Here is a 16,509-nt window from a genome sequence, read left to right as displayed (position 1 = left end):
ACAGAAGAAAGCATGTAAAGGTGCACTCTGTAGTTTTAGAAAATAAGAAATGAAAACTAAAAAATGGAAGATTTACAAATTTATAAGGTAATAATACAAACTTGGACATATTTATTTGTTTTAAGGTATTTCCATAACTTAATAAATAAACTGGGGAAATTGGGTCCCCAGAATGCTGTGTGAAGTCAGACAGGTGGCTACTTAAAAGACATAAACAATGTAAAACAGTATGAAATCATTTTGTCCTTTGATGACAGTTTGCTCATTCAGTTTCTTAAGTAGTGAAGATCAATGAACGAGGATGTTTCTCTTCTGCTTAAAATTTCTTGCCCAAAACAACATAGTGCACCTTTAACCGGGTCTTGCTGAGCACTTTTACCTTTGACACTCTCTGGGCCACCTCCCGGCCGACGGACAGCCCTTGGACAAATGTGCGTGCAGCGATGAATGCCCTGGTAACCTGAGCCTTGAGCTTCCTGGGCACGTCTCCAAAGGGCTTAAGCTCCTCGGTGTACTTGCTGATACACTCCAGATAGTCCTCAGTGATGACGTACTGGGAGTTGAGCAGTGTGAACATGCGCTCCAGCAGCCGCGACCAGAAGTCATTAAGCATTTCCTCCAGGTTAACGTTCCCCCCTGTGTAATAGCGCTTCAGCTCGGCGAATAGGTTCTCGAAGACCGCCGAGTTCTGCATGTAAGGCTTGCCGTAAGTCCTCACAAACATCTCGTGCAGGGACCTCTCTGTGTTCTCCAGTAGCTCCAGGAAGAATTCTGGGTGGAGAAGAAAGAATAAAGGAAAACAGTGTTACTTATCATTTTCGTAAATGTGTGACCGTGTTGGTTTAAATTATGCTGCATATGGCTTACATGTAACTTGATAAGATGCATTGGGAACCTTGCCTAAATTTGAGATTAAAACAGGAATGCAGCAAAAGTACATTGAAAGTGTCAGATTGTGAGACAGAATGCTGCTTAAAAATATTTTTAAAAAGGAAAGAATGTTGGAAGCAAACACGCCGACAAGCAAAAAATACCAAAATAGCAAATCAATTATGGCTGCTGATGTTGATTTCATTTTGAAGAGACTTCACAGCTTTGTTGATTCTTATCTCCGGTAAACCACGGTTGACATTGGATTGGGAGCCTTCCTCTTGTATTTCTGGAAAGCAATAAGCTCTGTGTTTGCAGACTATGAGGTCTGCGTTGTCCATATCTCACCTGTAAACCTGAAAATACATCCCTGAACCGCGATACAGACAAGATGACTTCCTATATACAGGTTTGCGCTGGGATAAGGCCCCATATATAGCAAGCAGAAAGCAGTCGGATAAAGCGCAATAAATAATCCTTAAATATGATTAGAATTTCACGTTGCTGTTAGTCTGCATGCTCCTTTTTAGGCACTGCTTGTTGTTTGCCTCGTGACCTCAGTGACTCACCAGAAATTGGGATGAGATGATAATGGTTCTCACCATCTGGTATCCATAATGATAGTCCTGTCTTTCAACGGCCGAGATTAAAATTTAAATGGGCTTCAAAACTCTGCGCATTTAACTGCAAAGTGATATAGTTCAAGACCTTTCAGAGGAGACTCCAATCCCATAAAGCAGAGTGGAGACTGCCCAAGGTCTTTTATATTCCTCAGTTATTGTCTTTTATAGGGTGATATGTCCAATCCAAGGCTTTAAAGCAGCATTAATTGATTTTTTTTGGCCACTCTGATGCAGTGGAAAGAGCTGTGGGCACATTTAATATTGATATATTATCACCTCATAAAGCCGATACATGTTAGCAAACGTTTGCCTGTCTTTGTGCCAGACTGATTAACATTTCCTTGGAGCTTGGTTCCAAACAAATTCAAGCCCAATATGCATTTTTCTTTAAGTTCTGTTTTGGCAAATCCCAGCGGAAACATTCTGCTGTTTGCTGCACTTTGCCAGTTTCTAACGTTGTGTATCTGCTGTTTGCTGCGGGGCAGAATATTAGAGATTTGTCACTGAAATCTCCTAACCTGCAGCCAGTGGTGGAAAATGAGTAAGGACCTTCCTATTAGCAATCAAAAGTCCTGCACTGTAAATGTTACATAGTCCTCAATGCAGAAAAATGTCCCCTGTGACTGTTCTGCAGGGATCTCGCCTCTGTGGCTCATCCTGAGGTTTTTTCCATCTTTTTTTTCCCCCCGATTTCTCAATATGGCAAGTTTTTTCCTCCCTCAAGTCGAGGTTCTAAGGACAGAGGATGTCGTTGCACTGTACAGTTTCTAAAGCCCACTGAGGCAACGTGATTGTGATTTTGGGCTATCATAAGATCATCATTACTCACGCATTGCTGTAAAAGCAGGATTATACAGTTTTAGGTGGTTGAGTAGGAGTTCTATTTTTAAACGCTTTTGGTAGGTCTGCAACTAATCATTACTTTCATCTGCTGATTATTTTCTTCATGAATCTATTTGTTCCATGTCACAGTTACAGTCACTGCATGCAGAGCTCAAAGTGCAGCTCGAAGTGATGTCATCCACAAAACACGTCAGGAGCTTCGCAGCAACACAGCGTCGCAGCATCCTTGTTAAAAAAAAAAAAAAAAAAAAAACTGAAGAAGATGGGGGCTGGTTTTTAAAATGGAAAAACAGCTGGTTTGGTGTAATCCAAGTCCCTGGAAGCCTAGAGATCACTCACTGACGTTATTTACACTTTTTTTTTAAGCTGGAATCTTCACGGCAGCTGCTGAGGTAAAAGTGTGAGTGCGCAACCAATCAACGGTGCAAATAATGTTTGTACAAAACAATTTGGGATTGCAGGGCTTCCAGAGACACGTATTAAACTGGATGAGCTTTATTGAGCCATGTTGTGTTTTCTTTATATATATATATATACACATACATTTTAAAACAAATGTACAGTCACTGTGACTGCTTCCGTCATAATGACAGGCTCATGTTTCAGTGACTAAAATACATGTACTTGGTTAGATTCCACCACTGCCGGTTGCATATGGAAAAGGCTTGATGAGAGCTGAGAAACTGAAGCAAAAACAGCAAAGTTGCAATAAACTGAGCAAAACCACAGAACTGGGTGATCATTCTTTGCAGGTTCATCACTACAAGCAACGCCTTCCACTTTACACAGTCATTTAGTCCACTGTTAATACAATACCCCTGTGTGTCTCACAATCAGTATGTTCTGAATTAGCATCTTTGGTGGCAAAGCCACATGACACACTCTGACTTCATATCCACTGAGAGATCCATCTCTCTGAGCCATGTATATTACTGTCACTCATCGGAGCAGCCCCTACAAAACTGTAATGGATCTGAAGAGGTCATAAGTGCTCAGCAGTGCAGGTGAGATTACATATTACAGCAGTGGAGAAACCAAACGGCATGCCTGTCCATTGTACTGCACCAAATCACATGTGATTAGTGATATGAAGAACAGAATGAGAACAAGACTCATCTGCTAGGTAGTGGAAAACACAGGATGTTGTCTCACAGTTGTATTACCTGATTGAGACGAATGTATTTTTAGCTGCCGGCAGCGAGCGGCAATTATAACTCACTTGATGTTAGCTTGGAGGGAAAAGGTCACGGAAGCAATGCTAGCTTCTAATCCTGCGTGAATCTGATCTGTCGCATGCCTCATGCCCGCTACAGACGCTCCCCTTGCTTATCACACTTAATTATCCTCCATTAGCGTGTCTTATCAGGTGCTGGTGAGTGTTAACTGTAGGACTTCTTCTGGGGATCTGATCAAATTAACTTTACGTTCACACATCGTTTTCTGTTATCTGAAGAGGACACAACTCGTTGTAGTACATACGCTCCATTGTACTTGTGATGTGGTTTTTGTTTCAAGCATTCTTGAAACTACAATGAATGAAAAGACGACAGTGAGCAGTGAGTTATTTAAATATGCAACGCCTGGAGCATGATTTGTGCCTCAGAGACTTATTTTCAATAGTCGGTGGTGCCGAGCGATATGCAATCTGATTAATGACAGCTTCAGAACTAATTTCATTTCAAAATGCGCATTTTAGAAAAAAAAAAAATCTTAATGCAGTCAACCCATCAGCCCAGTGCGTCAGCTGAAATATTAATTGAATATAACCCATATAATTAAGGCTAAATTTATCCTTAATGTGGATGGTATATTCAATATAACTCTAAGCTCTGTTTTGGAGTGATTACAATGAATTATTGCATCGCGGACGACCGCGGAGTGATGGCTGAAATAGTAAAGTGACTAAAATATTTAGATAAAAAAGACAACTTAATCTCGTTTGTGAAAATTCATGAGCGGGATCATAATTTACAAAAGCAAATTTAGTGAAATGTCAGAGAGTAAAAATGATGAGGAAAGCTAACATAAATCCTCGGTAATTAAGAGCTGCAGACGGAGGATAATGATTCTAAAATGCTGGACAGGGTTTTATACTACTACTTGCAGTTCTCGAGTTGTTAACACTTCGCTGATAAAGCTCAGTTTGGCTCCAGTTTTTCACTGTGTGCACGCAGCAGTGCAGGGGTTACACAGAGGCATTTGAGAGAAATCCTATGTTTCTGCGCTTCCACAGCTGCTCACTCTCACAGAAAAACCTCCTGGCGGACGCTCTCCAGGATGTCAGGGATGTCAGTTGTCTTTATATCAGCAATTTTGTAACAGAGCATTCTTATTTAAAATCTTCGGGCTAGATGATGGAAAAAAGGCAAGTTGCATTTCTTTTGTAATCAGACAATGGCGTCTACTTCATTTAAGGCCGTTACACACTGAGTCATTAAAAAATGAATACGTCAGTCATGTGTACACTGACTCGTGATTTTTTTTAGAGAAGGTTTTTTGTGTGTGTCTTTCAGTGTCTGCCAAAAGCATTTCTAGGGTTGTATGACTATTCAGACGGTGTGATGACGATAAAATTGACACAATCCATCGTGAAATACACCTGGAAGCGATCAGGATAAGTCTATAGCTCCTCTGAAAATCTCTTTGCTCTTGTTTTGTTTTCAGGAGTGGATAGACCGAGTATTTTTTATTTATTTATTTTTTTCAATAAGTGAGAGGACCACAATCGCACCTTCACAGCTACACAACTCCATTTTGTCTCGGATGGCAAGTTATCACAATGAACAGAGCCTCCACATGTGGACAAAAAATGCATATGAAAAAAAAACCAGACTTGGTGTGGAAAGGCCTTGAGTCATAATCACATAACCAACAGAGGTAGCTGTGGATTAGATGGCATCTACTATGAGAGAACCTCGTGGGATTCCATCTTCCAGAGTTAATTACTGCAAAGTCTTCTGAACTGTGACCAGGAGGATAAAGAGTGTTTTTCCACCACAATTCACTCTCCTTATTTTGAGTAATTACAATCTATGATGAGAAAAGAAAAAAAAAAAAAAGAAAGAAAGAACACAGTGTGGTCATTAACTTCCTGGAACACATTCTCACATGCCCACTTCAACATCTGTGCCTGCAGAAATCTTATAGTGTGCTCAAACACACTAATCAGAAGCATAAATCAGGGTGCAATCAGCACTTAAATGGGATATCTATGGTTTAATGCTCCTAAAACTTCTCAAACAGCAGCGCAGTTAAGCTTCAGTCTTACATTGCGAGCAGCTGATTACAACTCGCTGGATGCTTTTTGAGCAGAGCGCGATTTAAGAATCAATACAATCAGGTCATGTAATTACGGCAAAATCTGGGGAACATAGATCACTGGTTCACCTTCATTTGTCAAAGACGTGGCCTCTGTAAAACCCTTCGCCAATCAGGCCCGAAAGAGATTTTGTGATCATTTCGGGCAGAAATTAATTAATTTTCAGTGGCTTTCTTGATAAAAAGTCGATTCAATTGGTGAAACTTTTGATTCATTTTGTGTCTGATGGAGGAGAAAAACTTGCGAGTGTGTGGAGGCTGAACAGTCTACACCCTGGGAGTAACTGTGCCTGAGAAGACAACCTTGGGGGACAATACAGATTTAGTTTGAATAAATAGAAGGTTGGTATGTCGAGTTCCAGGAACGATTTGGTTTGACCTGCTGGTAACATTGGCTGGCTTATTTTATGCATTTATAAGCATTCTTCCAATTTGAGTACTTTCTGCAGAAATATTGTGGAACTGCATAACACAGTGAGAAAAAAAAGAAGTAAAAAAAAAGGGAAAAAATGGTTTAATTTGCATTCATTCTTGTGAATACCAAATCAGAGAGTCCTTCAGGCGCTCACTAAAATTCTGCATATTAAAAAATGTCTACCGTTGTAGAGGTCCTTTGGTAGCTCCTGTGCAATGTAATCGTGTATTGTTATCTTACAATCTATTATTTTGAGTGAGGCCTTTGATTTCAAGGCCACCCACTGATAATAAAGTACTGAAACAGCCGAATGCACTCATTGGTAATTAACGAATTCAATACAAGATGTGTCAGATGTTGTCCATGAAAAACACTTTCCTGCAAGCCCTGGTCAAAACTTTCTGTAAATGCATCAGTGAAGCTGAATAAACTGGGGGGAAAAAAATGGACTTGTTTTGGCCCTCATGCAACAGAGTAAACTGTCTATTATCTCCAGCAGAGTCTTCTCCAACAGGAGAATGAGAGAATGATTATTGAAAAAGCAAAATATAACAAGCCGGCTCCTTGAGGTCTTGTGGCCATACATGAGACATTACTGATATAGCTGCTATGAGTGCTTTTTCCTTGATTTAATTACTGTGGGGTACCTATTGTGATTTGAAACTTTGTCAGTTGCAATGACGGCCCTAGAACAGTGTTAACTGTGATGTTCCAGGAACACCAACATTAATACAGTATCAGCATATCTGTTAGACCACTGACATGCTGTCCTCTATCACACCTGAGTCCTGTGGAAAATTCAAAAACAGAAACTAGAATTTGAAAAAAATGTAAGTCATATTTCCTAAAACATCAGACCTTGTCCATCAGAAATCCAACTGAGAGGGATTTCTACATCCCCAGATGTTTCCCAACAAAAAGCCCCGCAGTGTGCAGACAGAGCTGTGGCACTTGTATCCTACCAGCTCTTCCAGTCTCCAACTGGACAGTCCAATAGGACTTGTGCACAGATGAAGGGATTTGCTGAGTAAGCATGCCCTTTTCAGCATCACCCAGCTTCACATTCATCTAGTCGCACACAATCACACCTGGTAGCTAGCCAGCACAGCTCGGCCTTCTATGGACGGCGTCTCTTGAGGGGGAATTTCTGGCTAAGTGTGCTTTGCTCAAGGGTACCATGACAATAGCTGCTGACTTAAGAGAGAATGCATTTATAATATTTCATTTTATGCTCTTGTTTAAGGATACAAGAAACCCTCATACTAAAACTCACTGGGTAAATTGTCTTGGTCAATATAGCAAAACATTAACTTTACCCAATACCAGTTGGTTTTAATGCTATTTGTTATATTAAAGGTCCAGACTATAGGGGTTTAGGGGGATTAACAATTACATTTTCATTTGTGTAAAACCGCCTGAAATGAAGGAACAATATGTTTCTGTTGTCCTAAAATGAGAATGCTCAGTTCGTTGCAACGTGCAGCATCACAGCCAACTCAAATGATATTATTATGATTCATATGATTATTATGAATCGCAAACAAATATATCAATAAAACATATGTGCAGATGACTTTTCACACTGTAAAGGATTCACATAATTAGTCATGAACAAATAGTGACATGCAACTTTGAAACAATTCTAGCATTTGGTGTCCATTTTGACCCAGTGATTCTAAGTGTGCGGCTATACAATTAATTCCATTTCGTGCCAGTTGCTTAACATCATCTTAATGGACTGCCAGGAGAGCCACAGTTAACAGTCAATAACTCCAAAAGATCAACCGTTGATGCGGACTACATTAATAATCTGTCTGGCTACCCAAAACTATGGTGTTCATGGTCAGAGGGGGGCCAACGATTGATTGGCAATTAACTCAGTCTTTAATGAGGAAGAGGAAAAGATTTCTCTAATTTTTCACAGTAGTTGTTTTCTAGGGTCTGAGGAGTATTACCGTGGAAATAATGAGAATATTCGCACATGATTTTGCAGCATGTTTTGCATTGCAGATATTTTCAGATGATGCTGTTTGTCTCTTAGATTTACACAACCGCACTGACTGTGTAACACAGGTTATTGTGTGGATATTTCTGTATGTTTGCTCGAATGGTCTTGGCATAGTCAGACTGGTGCCCTCTCACTGTGACACATAGGCTACGGTGTCAGGTATGCGTGGGCTGGCCAGCTACTGTCAGCTAAAGCAGCACTCATCACAAGCTCTGCATAAACAGAAGAAAACATAGACATAAACAGACTCCAGAGCCAGGTGCTAAATAGATGGAAAAGGCCGTCTAATGAACCAACAGCTCTGTATTGCTTAGATCTTTAACTGTGTGCTCAGACTGAGTATCAAGGCCAACACAATTATTTTTGCAGCGTTGCTTTGTGACAAGAAAATTTTCTCTTTAAGTGCCATATAGACAGACTCTTGTGTGACCCTTTGAATACTTGCTCGTTAAATCTACGATCAACCTTAAACACTCTGATTCAATTAACGTCACATTCAGATAAGGGTGAAATTCAAATCTAGTGATCAATATCTCCAATTTCCCGAGCGGGTGGTCAGTCGAGTACCTCCGCAGACACAAAGTCTCTAGACAGCTGAAGCCTCCATATGGCAACTGCTTTGACACTGATGAAATTATGGAAAGTGGCAGCAAACCCCAAGAGAAAGAGCAGGTGCCCTGGAGTCATGCATCTAAGTGCTGCTGGACAAACCCCATTTCCTCCCCTCAGTGGACTCCTCTGTTTGACATTCTCTGTCCTGACAGCGGCCGATCAAAATAACACTTATTTATTTATGCATGCTTCCAGGAATCACATGTGAGCTAAGAAAGTGTATATTTCCTGGAAAAAAAAACACAAGACAGACACCACCCAGGCATTGTGACATTGAGTTTCTGGGCAATGTGCAATCATCTGAGAGTCGCATGCTGTAACTGAATAGTCTTCGTTTCATTTAATATGCAGAATAGTTTGAGAAGAATGAGGGTAGAAAGACAAGACATTGACTGGTGAGCATCAAATTACGCTATTAATCACTTAAACATCATTCAGTTTTTGACACTGGATATATGTATATATACCTTGATGTGTCATTTGACCTCCTACTTTGGACTTTTTACTTTTGTACTTTTGGATTGATTCTTTGTTCAAAGTTGTGATCTAAGGGGAGTTTATATTCATGTTGCCATAATATATATCATGTCATTTATGTGAATCAACTATTCAGCTGTATGTTGGAATCAAAGGAGATAATACTGTGGTGGAAGATACGCCTGGACCACACCCGTTCAAGACAAAAAACACGAATGGCAGAGTGAACTTTTATTGTAGTTCCCCATATATGTTGTACTTTTTGACTATGTTTACATGCTAAAACTCAGTAGAGAGCATACCTCCGCCAAGGCCCGGTAGAACAGCTGAGGATACGACAGAAAGCAGGATGAGAGAGAGGAGGAACCCGGGGTTGCTGCAGGGAGGACAAAGCCTCTGTACAAGGGACGCCCACTCTACCAATTGGGCTAAACGAAACCCTGTGTTGTTTACATTCTGACTGGAAACTTGGGCTTTTCTTTTGTGCATGCAAAACCGCACCTAAAACCTGTGTAAATCCTGACTAATATCGACTGCTTACATAACTCAAATCAAATTCTGATTACTGTCATACTCGAAATAATAGTGCAATATTCATGTGTATGTACATGTAGTCAGCGACATTCATTTTGCATTATTAATCTGATGTTAAGTACCACTGGTTCAGTAGTCTCAGCTCTGCACTGGGACAATTTTGAATTCAGAAGTAATTCCAGATTCATGGTCCCTCTCCTCCTCCAGTTTCACAGTGAGATGGTCGTTTTGCAATTTAAATCCCACGGATGACAAGCAAGTAAATAGATTTGAAATGAAGAGCGGAAAAAATGTCAGCAGAAGTGCAGCTCTCGGATGCTTGATTTGCTAATACCACTCAAAATCAACTTTGATTTAGGTGGTTTATGAGCAAGTGTTCCTACACGGAGGCAGGGAGTTTGTTTCTATGTTACTATAAGAGCAAATGATGTCAGAGGGAGAGTAGGAAAATAAATTAGTCATACTGAATGTGATTTATCCACTGTAGAGTAAATGAGCTTCATTACACATTGTCAACTTCCATCAACCACAATGGTATGGTGCTAGTAGATGGCAACATGCTGGGCAATGGATATCCTTTTAATCATGCAGTTCTTCTTCCTCTGTTGCTACTCTTTCAATAAACTCCTGCAAAAGTATCGGCTAATGCTCAAAACACATTTTCAAACTTTAAACTGCTTTGTTTCCTTTGGCTTTACAGGACTGTTAAACTTTACATTTTGTGGCTTCTACATTTCTCATTTCTTTTTTTTTATAAAGCACTGAGTGTCCCCTGTCTGTGGGAGTGCTATAACAAATTTGATTATACTGACATGAATTATGTATGATGTCAGTTAAGGTTGCCAAAGTTTGATGATTACAGGCAGCCATTCCTTCATAATGACAACTAGTAGTTAATAAACTATGCATTTTTGATTTGCCCATGATTTGGGCTTTTTCATATTGGGGTTTGTTATTTAAACACAGAATATGCCAAAAATACTGGTTACATTACTGGGTATGACTTTAGATAAAGGAAAACATACTGTATTAACCAGTAACTAGTTGCTCAAAATGCATATTCGTAGCATGCTGGAATTTTCTATTCATCGTAAATACTAATAATGCCTTATTCTGCACAACCATCAACAGTTTTCCCTTTATAACCTCATACCTAAAGTTTATTGACAGCAAGTGAGGAAGTTTTTGTAAATGAATTGAGATTTTAATGAGCTTTGCTCAGTGTGGCCTTATACAGCTGTAGTACCAATACAATATTAATTCTCTCTTAACTTAACACTTATTCCTTCTGTAACAAAACACAAAAAGTTCAGGTGTCTGTAGTGTCCAAATTACTCCAAATGAAGTCTTTCTAACTCAGAACACGTTGCCCATTCTAGAGTGAGCTCTTGCTCATAATTAATTGACTTGTAGTTTGAGTTGGACAGTGAATTAGTCATGAACAGGACCTTGCTATAGAATGGGGAACATTTTCTGAGATAGAAAGACTTAAAGGAGCTCGGTGGATTTCCATTTCTAAATTAAACTAAGTTCCTGGAGCTCCTCACCGTCCTCAGTCCAGAAGCATTAAACAACTTAAATGAACTGTCACAGGCTTGTATAGGCGACTGGTGGACACCCTTAACCCCCCTTTTTCTTACAATTCTCTTACCTATGGCCAATAAAAGAGTAACACTTGTAGATTTGTCTTTTTTCATAAAAATAGACCATAGTTATTAAATGTCAATGAGTGAAAATGACTATTCTTGTGGTACTACTACCTTATGAAGCCTGTACTGACTAAAGCATCTTAAAGGTCCAGTGTGTAAGTTTTATGGGGATTTAGCAGGACCTTTTGGCAGAAATGGAATACGGAACGGACAAAAAACAAAACAAAAACACTGGCTCTGGAGAGGCCCATTTGCTATTCACATTTTTAGCAGCCACTGTCAGGCAGTGAAACAAGGGTTATTTTCCTGGTTGCAATTTGCCAATTTACAATTTCTATATGTCAAAAGATTCCACACACTAGATTTTAAGATTGTAAGCCATGTACAACATCTTACTCACTAATTTTCAATATGCAGTAATAAGAAGGTTTTTTGAGGTAAATTGGCCAAGGAGTTGTAGTATTGTGGCATTATGTTGACTAATAAAGAGCAAATGAGCTACATGCTAAAAAGAAAAATGAAAAAGGTGCCTCATCACTTAATGTAAATCAAGGACATGTTATAACCCAATATTCTTTTAATTAAATAGATAAATAACGTATGTCCTGCCATTCACTTAGAGAGGAAGAAAGTTCAGATACAATAACCTTTCAAAGATTGTTAAAAGAAAAGATTGTTAACTGATTAAAAGATCTTATGCTCGATTCCTTACAAATTGTTTGACAATGCTGATGGGTGGCTCGACAGTTTTCACCACCACCACAACCCCTCACCATTGTCCAAAGTGATAAGCTGCTCACTTCTCTCCAAGTGTAATATTTGGCGCTGGAGGGATTATCATTTCTCATTACGCTGTAACTGGAAGGAGCTGACTCCGTGGAGAAGGATACCAAGAGGGAGAAGTGGAGAGGTAGAGGGAGGCAGGGTTCAGTAATGAGTACATTCCCTCCCAGAGCAGGAGCTCAGTGGATGTGTTGTGGTCAAGACAGTCACCATGGGGCTGAGACAAGATCACACACAGCACAAGACCACCAAACAACCTTAATAATACAGAACTTGGCGCTGTACTGCTGTTCAAGCTGTCAATCTGCTGTGCAAGAGGCCATGTTTGTCTAATCCAACATGAGGGTTCTCCACTCTGAGGCATATTAATGAGATTTTCACATCCCGTCTCCTCTTGAGGGAGGACAGCTACAGAACTACAAACAGTGAACCTTTTCAAATTAACTCATACACTCTCAGTCCTTTGATTTCCCTTTCTGCAGCATTTTGTTCAACAGACTGACCATTAAAACGGCTGAAAAAGGGAGACAGAATAGAACAATTATTCAGCGTAAAGCATTAAGCAAAAGAGAGACTTACCGTCAAATCTTTTATGTCTGGAAACAAAAGTGCTTCTCAGTTCGTGACTCATTTCATCAACAAGACTCTCAAAGTCCTGTTTACTCTGTTGACCAAATTTGTCCTCCATTTCCTGGGTGCAACATGTGTGTCCCTGAGGACATACCCGGAGGTGTTCACCTGAAAATCAGACAGGAAAACACTGTTTTAATATCCTTGCCAAACATGACACACGAAAAATGTACTGGACCATATTAAATACGAACAATCAACAAAACTCCTCTCATTCCACGATAAATGTCTTCCTTATTCTAGGTTAAATCTGGCATCCATACAAATTTTTGTTTTTTGTTTTTTATCTAAAAAGGTGGGGGACAAATTCACAGGAGATTCAATGGCACTACATTCCAGAGCTCTCACTCCAGCAGGTTGGGTGTGTAAAATTACTCAATGATTCAATAAAACTTTTACAGCAACAGGTCTCATTTGGGGCACATAATGATTTGGGTTGATTATAGTATTTAACTTTTATTTTCTCCCACAAAGCCTTTCTAAGCAACGGGAAAAGAGTCAGGCATATTAAAATTCCAGCATTGGGCCCCCTAGCAACGGTTGCTATGCCCTTTCAGATTAACTAATTAAAAACAACAGGTTTTAGATTTCAGACGCGAAAAGCAGACTTCTTATTTCTACCTGGTAATCGCAATGCTGCCACTTGAAACTGTCACCAGCAGATGTAACCAGCTGTTGCTAGCTAACTAGGTCATTCAGCCAACATTAGCTTCATCAAGTTTGAGCTGATTGAAAATCCTGTTCATCAGCTAACATTTTTATTTTGTGTTTGACTTAGTTGACTTGTTTTCAAAGAAGGGGTTTTAAATAGGTTCTTGATAGCTACATGTGGTATAAGATAAGCTAAACGATTGAGGCTAGAGCCTCACACTCCGGGCAAAATGTTAGTATCTTCACCAGCTTTCTTGAAACAGGGTACCAGAAAAGAGTCAAAAATGAAATAAAACAACAACAAAAATGGGATTATTTTTTTTTTGGCAGCCTTTTTGTGAAGTTATTGTGCATGAATAAGGTAACTTCAGTCTGTCGGATTTACCCTAAACACTTCCAAGATTTTTAAACTAAAAGGCAAAAAAATGAGCAGGTCAGAATAGATGTGCATAAACCACATGCACATCAATTATAGTTCCTCCTATTCTACATTCATTAGTTTTACAATTGCTCACAAACCAACTGACATTTAAATTGTCAGCGACATGAAAACCTTGTCGGGGACCATTTATCCCACAGGAAATTAGACATGCATTTTCACTGTAATTTACTTCTTTATAGAAGTGGACAGAGTATAACAATGGCCTGTTTCTTGTAGGATCTTTAACATGATGCTGTGTAGGAGAAGAACATGAGAATAGTTTTCTTTTCTCATTTGGTCTGACAATAAGAAGAACCACTGACAAGGGGTTATCAAAGACAAATCAGTGGGGAGAACAGATAAAACGTTCCTTTAAAATATTCTCCTACACATTACATAATTGATGACACTGGGGAAATACTGAGGTGAATCTAAAGTTAATGATCTACATCATTCCCTTCTCCCAAGCAGCCATTTCAAAAGAAGCATAGACACAGCAGAATTGATCTTTAATGGCATTCATTTCCTCATTTTACAGTCAAAAACCTATCGTGGTGTAGTGACGACAAAAAGATTTCCAGGAAGCACAAAGATTTGAGGGCAATTCAGTCTCCAAGTCCTACAGATCTGGATATGCATGGATCTGTAAGAGCAGAATGAGATCGGTGTACAAAGGAGGATGGAGTCGTGAACATATCAAAAGATTGGAGCAAGTAAGATGAATTGTGTGAATACATATGAGCCAACAATAGGGAGCCTCAAATCTGCTCACACTCATTTCTTAGCAGTCTGAATCTGCTGGGCTCAAACTCACACTGACAGCTCAGGGTCCATTCATCACTGGAAGGGAAGGGTCAAAATGTTTGACCTCCTCCTCCCACTTTCAGAACAAATGCTGAGACACTGACAACTCTTAACCATCAGATGGATCGCTGGTGATATTTGTTGATTTTAAAGTAGTTACCAGATATACATTCCACAGGCCGTGAAGGCGAGTCTCCCTCCCTGCGGGTTTCCATCTCGCTACGTCTGCCGGCGTGATGTTCACTGACAATCAGTCTTGTGATGTTGGGAAGGCAGCGTGCAATAACACAGTATAAAAAAAATAATCGATAACTCTCAACAAATGCATCCAAACTAAAGCAACGAGCCTGCTTTTAAAAATGTAAGTAAAAAGCACAGATATTTCTGTTCAAACGTAGGGAGTAAAAGTAAAATGTTGTCAGAGAAATAAATACCCAAGTAAGTAGCGATACCTGCAAAATCTACTTCAGTATCTAAACAAAGTATTGGCATGACAGCATTTTCAGAAAAGCCGTGGCGCAAATTAACTAGGCAACATGTTTTGTCTGAACTTCAATCTACAGTGCAGATCCATGCCCACAGTAACAGCTAAATGATAAGGCATGAACATAAAACATGTAAATCACACGCTCTCCATATTCATGTGGTGACTCTTTTTCCTCCTGTGCTGTTACAGCTTGCCAGTCAAAAATAGTAAGGTAAGTGATCTCCCGCAATCTCGAGTCATCGAAAGCTGCAAAACAGCAGGAGGAAACCTTAAAGAGCAGACTCAGAAACAAGTATGCACATGATTGGTATGGCCCACTCAAACCTGATTCTGTCTTTACAGATCCGTGCCTGCACACTCCCAAATGTTGACTTGTTGACTGAGCTGCGCTTTCACCAATCTTTTGTCGGAAACAAAACTTCCACGAGAACCCCGTTACGCCGTGGGCGGCAGAGCGAAACGGGAAAACGACATGGAGGCACGATCGGGTGATGAAATCATCAAAACCAGTGAGAGATTGAGAACAATATTGGGATCCCATCGCTGACATGATTTCCAGCAGCCTCAAAACAAATCTAAGAGTTATGTCTCTTCAGAGAGAGTGCATCACATGTGTGTTTATAGCCTCCCCTATCTGGATTACAGCATGATATGACTTAAATGGGTGATTTCTTCAAAAGCGCCCACGTTAACAGGCCTATATGATTTCCCTTCCTGACACAGAGCACAATGAAACCAGATTTTAGTCTAATGTACCTCGTCTACTATGAGCACAAGCTTCCAATCAGGCAAGCAGCTGTAAGCAGATGGCCTCTGTAAGATTCTCACCGTATGCGGCAAATGGATAGATTGCACAGCAGCGGAACGAGAAAAAATGGATTTCACGTGGCGCGCACCATACCGAGTGACTAACAATACGACACGGGCACGAAATCGCATTGCAGGTTGGCAGAACAGAACAAAGAGAAACAGAGCTAAAGGGCAAGAGAATTTGGTTAACCGAGCCAGTCAGAGAATAAATTGACTCATAATAATGTCACTTAATTCCTATTAAAGTGTAAGAGTCCGCCGCAATGATTCTTGAATCAATTTGATTACATAGTACCTGTTGAGCATTATGGCTGTCTACGAGCGATGCTGCGTTTCATCTTTCTATGGTCAGGAAAGTGCCTGAGCTGACTCCTACAGAGAAGAACAATGAAAGTGATTACAGTGTTGAAGGTACTTTAGAAATAATGTGTATGTTTGTGGCTATGATTAAGACCACAGTTGACGTTATTGTAATGTCAGTGTTACAACAACACACCGGTGTTTCCAGAGCACCATGGAGCTGAACAGGCAGTCCCAAAAGTTCTAAAAGTTACTGTTAGATGCTTATGTAATG

General features: G+C 39.9%; 1 protein-coding gene across 2 annotated transcripts in view; it reads right to left on the bottom strand.

Moving 5' to 3' along the window:
* Positions 1-16,509, bottom strand: part of LOC119026499 (glypican-6-like) — a 105,125-nt gene that overhangs the window by 64,318 nt on the left and 24,298 nt on the right. For both annotated transcript variants that reach the window (XM_037110942.1, XM_037110943.1), the window contains exons 2-3: positions 12,712-12,870; positions 380-771 (exon numbers count right to left, since the gene is read on the bottom strand). In XM_037110942.1, the coding sequence (XP_036966837.1) occupies positions 380-771; positions 12,712-12,870 (551 nt within the window). The remainder of the gene's footprint in view (positions 1-379; positions 772-12,711; positions 12,871-16,509) is intronic.

The sequence above is a fragment of the Acanthopagrus latus genome, chromosome 9 (assembly GCF_904848185.1).
Source record: "Acanthopagrus latus isolate v.2019 chromosome 9, fAcaLat1.1, whole genome shotgun sequence".
Taxonomy (NCBI): domain Eukaryota; kingdom Metazoa; phylum Chordata; class Actinopteri; order Spariformes; family Sparidae; genus Acanthopagrus; species Acanthopagrus latus.
Note: the sequence above shows the minus strand (reverse complement) of the source record. Positions and strands in the feature narration are given on the sequence as shown.